This window comes from Mercenaria mercenaria, chromosome 9, assembly GCF_021730395.1.
Source record: "Mercenaria mercenaria strain notata chromosome 9, MADL_Memer_1, whole genome shotgun sequence".
Lineage (NCBI taxonomy): Eukaryota > Metazoa > Mollusca > Bivalvia > Venerida > Veneridae > Mercenaria > Mercenaria mercenaria.
In genome coordinates, this window is record NC_069369.1 from 33,250,554 (window position 1) to 33,259,792 (window position 9,239).

The 9,239-nt window shown below is 36.0% G+C and overlaps 1 protein-coding gene across 2 annotated transcripts; it reads right to left on the bottom strand.

Moving 5' to 3' along the window:
- Positions 1-420: 420 nt before the first annotated feature.
- On the bottom strand, positions 421-4,896 carry LOC123547869 (uncharacterized). 2 transcript variants are annotated; one of them, XM_053551175.1, is made up of 4 exons: positions 4,327-4,896; positions 3,299-3,422; positions 2,941-2,954; positions 421-2,373 (listed from the first exon to the last, which is right to left on the bottom strand). In XM_053551175.1, the coding sequence occupies exon 4, from the start codon at positions 1,344-1,346 to the stop codon at positions 456-458; it is 891 nt and encodes a 296-aa protein (XP_053407150.1). In that variant the 5' UTR covers positions 1,347-2,373; positions 2,941-2,954; positions 3,299-3,422; positions 4,327-4,896; the 3' UTR covers positions 421-455. The 2 variants fall into 2 exon arrangements, with proteins under 2 accessions (XP_053407150.1, XP_053407151.1); XM_053551176.1 differs by having other exon boundaries at positions 558-2,373.
- Between the last annotated feature and the right edge of the window lie 4,343 nt (positions 4,897-9,239).

The following is a 9,239-nucleotide window of genomic DNA, read 5'->3' on the forward strand; positions in this document are numbered from 1 at the left end:
ATATAAAATATAATCGTACGAATGCGAGTTATTTGAGATTTGGTTAGTTATGGGCCAAATTTATGAAACTTTTAGAAGTGCCTGCGGCACCTCGAAGGGGCTGCGGCATCGTCGAAATGCCTGCGGCACATTTTCAAAATTGGCATAACGTTCAAATTCGGAATTTTCTGGACACATTTTATGTTTAAGCAGATCACATGTCATTTATAAATATGATTTACGACGGCAGAGACGGCATCGTTTTGGTCAGCGAAAAGAAATGAGTCTAAGCAGTCACTGATGTGAAAAAATCAGGTTTCATTCTAAACTTATTTGTCCTTACGTTTCTAGGAATTTGATCTTTTGCCACAAATTTAAGCATGGATATGTAGATAAGATACATTTACACCCCGCTACATTCCCCGATTTTTGAAAAAATGCTTCATGCAGTTACAAAATGATAAAAATGACAAAAATCACTCACCGATCTCGCTCGTTTTGTAAACATTGACGAAGTACCTGCGGTACAGGAAGCGAAGTGCCTTCAATCCTCGTCGGCACAGGCAGTGCCGCAGGCACTGTTTAGTACCCGTGTGTACAGCTTTCTCAAATTCTTCATCCATTTGTTGTCTTTCAGTCGCTACATTCTGGAGTCCAAAATTTAGAACTGACATTACTCTTTCGGCAGGGTTTACATAGCTTTGGCCCGGAGCACAGCGGACTGCAATCAACATATCCAAGTCAAACTCTCTAAACAAACATATATTTGCGCACTTTACAGACTCTAGAGTGTTCCTCTGATCAGTCCCGCCATCAGTATACTTGAGAATGATGCTTGGCTTTTCATCGACATCTTCTAAAATCCGCTGTAACTGAGCTGCATGCCGGAAAGGGGATGATGCTTCAAGAATACTGTCGTTGACAAAGGTTGTTACTGTACCTCGAACAAACGAGTCACCGATGGAATCAGGGATTTTACACAGAAGAACAACACTAGGAGTGATGGATGTAGTATTCATATCATGATCTAAGGCAGAAAGGTTTTCAGACAGTGGAACAATACTTTGTCGCCCCCTCACACCAGTTGAAATAGGTCTTCCAGGGTCCTCAATTGGTACCTTAGCTTTATCATCACTACAAACAAAGACTGCTTCATTTTTCACTTCTAGTGCTTTGTACTTTAAGTATTTAAACAATGCCGCACAATAGTGGTCATCTGGGTGGGATTTTCTTAGTTGACGTCTTTGTATTTTGTACTGTACTGGAACCTTGGATGTGAATGATAAAGCTGCCCGACTGTATGGGTTACATGGTACAAACTGCAGTCGAACAAGACTTTTGGATGGGATAGGCTGCCTTCGGGACATTCATTTGCAGCTTTTTCTATCATGTCGGATAAGGATATCCACTCCAAGAGATGCGCAACTCCAGGTCCATGGCGGCGTTCATCGGCAGCCGATATTCCTTCTGCGAGTTCACATAGCTTCCCAAAGAAAGCGTCGTATTTTCCACTTGGTCTACCTGGGTTCAAATGTCGGAGGTCAGCTAGCAGGTCACTTTCTCCTAGAGAAATTATTCTAAGTCTTTGCATCATTTCTGGGTAAGCCATAGCAGCCGCATCAACAGTAAGTTCGGAATAAATGAAATCTAAAAGAGCTGGTTGAACCTCAGCAACATTTGCTATCTTCTACTTAAAAATCCTCCTTTAGGCTCAAGTGTGGTCTCATTTGCTGAACAAGTCTAGCACTATCAGTCAGCATTTGTGGAACAGTTCTATTTTCAGACACTTGAGTAATTATAAATGTTGTGACAATTGAACCACCAGGACAATACTTTATGATGTCAATTGGAACTGATAACTGTATTTCAGTGAAGAATCTTTCCCTCTGTTGTTTTCAAACATTTTCTTCAAATGCAAATCTTCATTAAAAACAACAGGTTTATTCCCTGCTGCAAGTACAGCTGTATCTAACAGAAAATAATTTTCTTTCAATTTGGACTCTTTATGCAGTGATACACCCCAGCATGTTTATCTACTGTTTTAACTGGAAATTCTAAACCTTGGTTTAAAGCTGACATTTCACCCTGTTTGACTAAATACTCACTATACAATGAAAGACAAGACGCTAACTCTTTAATTGAAGCAGAGGCTTATACCCAATTCTTAGTACTATTTGAATATGGTTTAAACAATAGACTATACAATGCCTGAGCATGTGATTGTAACAATTCACGTTTTAATGGTAATGATTTCAGTCTTTTTCTTTTAATGTCATTATATCCGGTATACTGATTGAATGGTTCTGGAACTGGTTTGACCTCCTTCCTTGACCTTGCAGCGTCATCAATCGTCGACTGGTGGTTGGTGATGTACCACTGTGCATTACACAGAACCTGAAAATAAACACTCAAAACTTAGCGACACTAATATGAATGTGATTTATATCCTCTCTAAATGGCCTTATTAGTCAGTATTGATTTTTTAAATGGCACTGTAGTATCATTTTAACATGTCCCTTTAATATCAAACAAATATTAAACAATGTTTTAGGTGTCAGAAAAGCTTTAGAACAAAAATGTACCATATCAAATCTTAAAATTCAATATGCAATGTAAATACAAAATTATTAATTCATATCTAGTACCCTTAAGAAATAAAAAAGACTATGCTTCTTTTGGAAGCATTTTACAACTAAGTTAATTTGCAAACAGATGCTTGATGTGAGAAGAAAAAAAAAGATATGAAATCAAATATAAAATCAAAGCAAAAGTAGTGTCAGATTTATTGTGACAGAACTGTCAGAAGCATCTATTAAATTCTATGAAGAAAAAGCAAAGACATGGGTGAATTTATATTAGTTTGTGACAATATCAAAAAGCAACCACCACACGGAAGTAAAGTGCTATAAAAGAACCATAAACCACTACAGATAGTACATATTTTCTAGTATGAATAATTACCTTCCAGTTCCAATCTAGAAAGTACAAATTGACATTTTTTTTAAATATCACTTACTTTTTTCCAGTTATTGTTCTTTTTTACTGTTTATTAAAACCAGGTACAGATATACATGTATATCATGGCAAGAAAATTTTATTTCTTTATAAAAATACAATACAGCCATTTGAAATTTAACTCAAACATGCCATGCGAACGGCAATGTATTAAAATGTGGTCTCAGACATGAGATTTAAAAATGGTGAGACCGGTCTTCGAAGGAAAATTTTGTTTTCAATAATTTATAGTGGCCCTTTATATTAAGCACATGTGTTCTTAAACACAGGTTTGACTGTATAGAAATTGTAAAAAACAACATACTTGCACAAAATATGTTGCCTGCTCAGAGCTGTCCTTGGAAAAGCTCAAGCCGTCCTTCATACACCAGTCTACCAAGTCATTATATAGCTCATCCTTCCGGTTCTTCCCATCCTTTACTGCTGAGCTGTAATATATTCAATTTAGTATTTAAAGGCAAGTTTAAAACATTTGTCAGAAACTTTGTTTTATATTTATAGTTTTTTTTCTAAACTTTGATTGGATTGAACCTGTATTAAACCAATGGCACCAGCAGCCCCTGGATTTTCTTTAAATATTAATATTTTAATATTAAATATATGACCCTATTTATACTAGTGTAAACCAGTTTCATACCATTGTATTAAATCCGAAAAATCCTAAATGTCTAATACTTGACGTCATTTGCATACAGGATGTTTACAAAGTGTGCGGTCAAAATTTCTCGAGAGTGCCTACATTAAACAACCCAAACATTGTGGAACTTTAGTTTCTTCTGCGACATATTAAACTAATTATTAAAGTAGTTTTATAAATAATGCATACAATTTAATAGGTTCACCACTCTGACATTAATATATGTGACTTAAAGGCTATGTAAAATTTCTCTGGGACATGGAGTAAACACATAACAAGAGCTGTAAGTGGACAGCACACTCGACTATTCTTAGTACTTGATAGTATAATATATTGAAGCTAGTATGAGTAAAACTTTAACATTACAATATTTTAAAGCATGTTCTAAGTCGAAAAGGGGCCATAATTCAGTCAAAATGCTTGATAGTGTTGCCTCCTCCTTTTTACAGACTGGGGTCATGATGGTATTACAACAAATACATGTATGCAAAATATCAAAGCAATATCTCAACGGACTTTGAAAACATTTGGGGTGGTACGCAAACTTTAACATTTGTGTGACGCTCACGCCAGTGCCGGGGCGAGTAGGATAGCTCCCCTATTCTTCAAATAGTTGAGCTGAAAATCAATCTTTCAATATTAAACTACATGGTAATATTTTTTTTTCTTATTTTTTCATACAGTATTGAAAATACCTGTTACGTTTCTTTTGCGGATACACTTTTCCCCCTGCCATCATTAACTGAAAGGCGTTAACTGCTACAGAAGTTGCCTCCTCACTTGCTGTTTACAGACACTGTATCAGACTTTGTTGGCTCGATTTTTCTTTCTCCGCACAAATGAATTTGACCCATTTTATTCCAAATGTTGATACTGCTGTTCCTACAGTAAGGCCGTTGTCAATCTGAAATGTTTAATGAAAAATATTTATCATTTCATGATTTGGTGTTTTAATATACAAAACCTAGAATTATAGTTTTAATTCATCCGGTGTCAGATGCATTAGATTTAGGCACCTCGGCCTACGGTACAATAACAGTATCAACATTTTTCTAAAAAATAAAACAGATTTTTAAATACATGCCGTCATGATATTTCGATAGATGCACCTTTGGTTTTCCGTTGGTTCAAGCCTAGCTTTAATAGAATCATGATTTTTATGTCAGATTTAATGGCATTGTCTCTCAGTTCGATGAATGTGAATATAGATCTGCCAGATCCTTCCCAAGAAACTGCCTGTCTTGTTCATATATTTTAATATTACAAAAATGTCAGATTCTGTCATCTTCACAGGATGTCCTCAAGGTTTGAACAGTTTTACTAAATGTTGTTTTGCCAGCCCTTTTGTTTACTCTCAGAATCACTATACTATAAAATAGGTTATTAAATTTATAGTGTTTCATATATTAAACCACTAAGCTATATGTGTCAAAGAAATCTCACATTGCCGTAAACATAATCTGAAATATAAAACAAAAACAAAACAAAAACCTCGTATGGATCCTCGCCCCAACTTTTTGAGACACCAATGTCTTGAACGAATTTGGTGCTGTTGGCGGGTGGACTTGCTGGAACAGTTCGGCGAAAGTCCACCGATCCGGGAATGCACCCATCTGTTTCACCGATGCTCCTAAATGGAAGCATTTGTCTGCTATAACAGCCAGCAAACATGTTGGAATTGACATCGTACATGTGTATAGTTGATATTAAGGATGAAACCGAGGACATCCGGATCGCTTTGATTCGCCCTCATTTAAATTCGCGCGAATAATTCGTACTAATTTTTTTCGTACCCATTTTTTTCAATTTTCGTCCAAAAAAAATTTTAGGGTCGGTCGGGTCACCGGAAACATACATATTTTTTTTTGGCCTTACTACTCTCGCTGCGCGACTATATCATTTTGCGGGAAAGCATCAGGTATATAAGCATGTAATATGATACAACAACTACGTAAGCACTAAATACTACATCCCATCTTTTCTTTAAAGAAAATGCAACTCAAAGTATATGTGAACATATTGATAAATAATGAAATTAAAAACACGCAAATATTTAGAGTTTACAGCCGCTGTTAGTCAATGATTCAACTTTCAAGAAACAATGTTAATTCGTTTATCAGCTAGTTTATCAACATGATATTTACTTCAGATTTTCTCTGAACCCAGTGTCTGCTTTATGTCTGATAACCTGTGTGTGTGGCTTGGTTTCATTAATGAGACATTTTAATTTGCCAAAATTATCATCAAGATATCAACACATAATTGCTTACTCTATAATCACATTATGGAGATTATTATGCTCCATTCACACGCACTTTAAATTCCAGATACTTAAATATACCTCACACATTTAATCACGGTATCGCAAAGGTGTCCTTATTTCCCTCCTAGGGCGGTCATTTTTGAACTAGTTTCTTGTTTTTGTTTGTTTTCCGACTTGTATTCTTGCATTTTCCCAAGCGGTATAAAATGTGATACATCTCGTGTCACAAGTTTTCCTTGATATCGTACTGTAATCATTGATCCCTTTTTCTGTACAATAATTCCTGGTTTATAACTAAACGGTGCTGATAGTCAAATATCTCTGTTACTATCAAAGTTATTGACTTGAAACTTAAAATAGTCATTTACTATCAAAGTCTACACCAGGAGAAACAATCCCCATAGCTCTGATTTGAATTTTGACAGAATTATGCCCCTTTTTAACTTAGTATTTTTGGTTAAAGATTTTGATAAAGTCAAATATCTCTGTAACTATCAAAGCTTTTGACTTGAAACTTAAAATACTTATTTACCATCAAAGTCTACACCAGGAGAAACAATCCCCATAACTCTGATTTGATTTTGACAGAATAATGACCCTTTTTAACTTAGAATTTTTGTTAAAAGTCAAATATCTCTGTTACTATTAAAGCTTTTGACTTGAAACTCTAAATAGTTATTTACTATCAAAGTCTACACCGGGAGACACAATTCACATAACTCTGATTAGAATTTTGACAGAGTTATGCCCCTTTTTAACTTGGAATTTTTTGGCACAGAAAAGTCGAGCTCTTGGACAACTCTTGTTTACTGTACTACTGAGTCGGGTTTTTCTTCCACGGCGATCTCCTTGGCGGGCTTCTAGTAAGGTCTGAATAAAGTTAAGAAACAGACATATTATTTGGGTATTCCGACTTTATTCGAAAACAAAAAGAGTACTACGTTCGTTTAATCTGATAATAAAAATATTACCTCGTTACATTATTTCTGTCTTTGACCTGCCCGGTAAGCTCTATCGGTAGAGCCATGGGCTAGTGTACCTACGGACTCTGTTCGAACCCCTGAAGGTCCGGCTCCTTATGGCGATTTTTGACACCAATCTCGGTTTCAAGTGATAAGTTGCCAGGAGTTAGACAGCCAGGGGACCTGTTGGTCAACCGATCGTTCTGATATAATTAAAATACTATCTATCAGTCAATCAAACACTCAGTCAATCCTAATATATTCAAATGTTTGTTGTGTCGTTATGTACAAATCTTTTCTCGCAGGAATCAGTCTACGTTTCGTGCCAGATTTCCTTTCATCATCTGAAATGTTTAAACGTATTTAAGCAAAATTAAGAGGCATGAAAAGAGTATGGTATTTGTTTGCAAATATGACTTTATTCTTTTGCAATAGTTTATTATCTTTGATGCTGAATAATGTTATGTTGCCGAAACAGTTATGACAATGAGCCTTTACTATGATGCGGTATGTCGTAATATAATTTATGTGTTTCATACTGTGCACAAATAGGGGTCATAATCAATTTATTTCGATGTTACCTTTATTCATCTGGCGAATTGAATCCCTTTTCTTTGAGGGCGTCAAGAGGCATTCACCTATCTGGGTTTCTTTATCAGCAGTAGCCACTTTTCTCTGCAGCGATTGGTGATAAGTTATAAAGCATTCTCTGTAAGAAAAAATTTAATGCCAATTAAGTGACTCATCCTACAAAATTTTGAATATCAATTAACAGATAACATATTATTTGTATAGAGGGATTTGAATTATATTCATTTACCAACATTCCTACTGAATGCTAATTATTTATTTATACATTTATACATATTTGTATTACATATTGAAACAAAGTTAAAACAAAATGTTTTCTTACAAAAATTTAGACAAGGAATGAAGGTGTTAATTATTTGTGCAAGTTGAAATTGCATTGTGAACATCCATACGCTGTTTCACGTGTTCGACCTGTTTCTGTCTTGAATTTCATCTTGCTGCAGTATCGACACGTTCTAGGACGACCCCTGAAGGACACCGAATGGTGATTTGAGACTGAAGTTTCTGATAGGGATACTGGATCCAATTGACTTGCCAGACGTAAAGCGATCAGAATACCCTCCAATAAGCTGTTCAGCAACCTATTTTAACATTTAGGTACATGTAGGAAAATATTAATAAATTCATAAGCATGACTCTTTTACTGTTGCCCATGGAAAAAAGACATTATTGCTTAATATCAATAGAAATACATGTACAGGTACATGTCGATGTTTTATGTATTACGTTCTAAAAGTAAGCTCAAATTATCTGAACAAAAAGGGTGTAAGAAAGATATTATTTTAACCTCAATCTGAAACAACTTCACAGAACAGTGAAAATGTTACCTTCAGCTGAAACTTCTTGTGAGTTATCTTTGGGTGGGCAGTCTTGTAGAACAAGTAGCTGTTGATTAAAGCCACGTCTATACCAAACCAGGCGAAGTACGTCCACCAGCTTGTACTGCTTTGTAACGAGAAACTACTTCTCAAATGGTCATGCCTATCGACACATCCCATAAACTTACTGAAGAAACTTTACACAAATGTTCACCACACTGAGACGACGTGCAGAGCGCATGTTTTGGATGTCTTGGTTTAATGTCAAGGTCACACTTAGGGGTCCAAGGTCATATCAGTTTGTTTCGTTTCCGCTATATAACTCTTGAACTGCTTGAAGGATTTCAAAGAAACTTGCACAAATGTTCACCACACCGAGACGACGTGCAGAGCGCTTGTTTCGGATGACTCGCTTCAAGCTCACACTTAGGGGTCTATGACTTTGCTTTGTGTATATTGCTCTGCATTGCAGTGCTCTTGGTTTTATTTGGCAGATCCCTTTTTTGTTCACTTACAATAAAACAGTTTTGAATTCCTTCCCTTTTATTTTACTATATTTTTGAAACTTTTTTTTATTATTTACTGTAGAGAAAGACCGAGACCACTTTTCTGTGGTAAAGCATGGATGGAATCTCCAGTTTTTAGGTGTATTTTGACATACATGTACCTGGTAAGGATTTTTTTGTTGACTTAGAATTTCTTTTGGAATTTTCCCTTTGTTGTTCCTGCCCTTTGGGCTTCAACAGTCAAGTTTTTTAAATTTTGCTCCCATCCTCTGACGTATATTGCCCCGCTTGGCGGAACTCTTGTTACCCTTGTTCGCGCTCCAAGTCAAACATTTCTTACCATATCTTTAGTAAACTTCAACAAAATGTGTTTGACCATGAGCGTTGGTCTACGGATCGCGGGGTCGCGAGTTCGATCCTCGGGCGGGGCGTATGTTCTCCGTGACTATTTGATAAACGACATTGTGT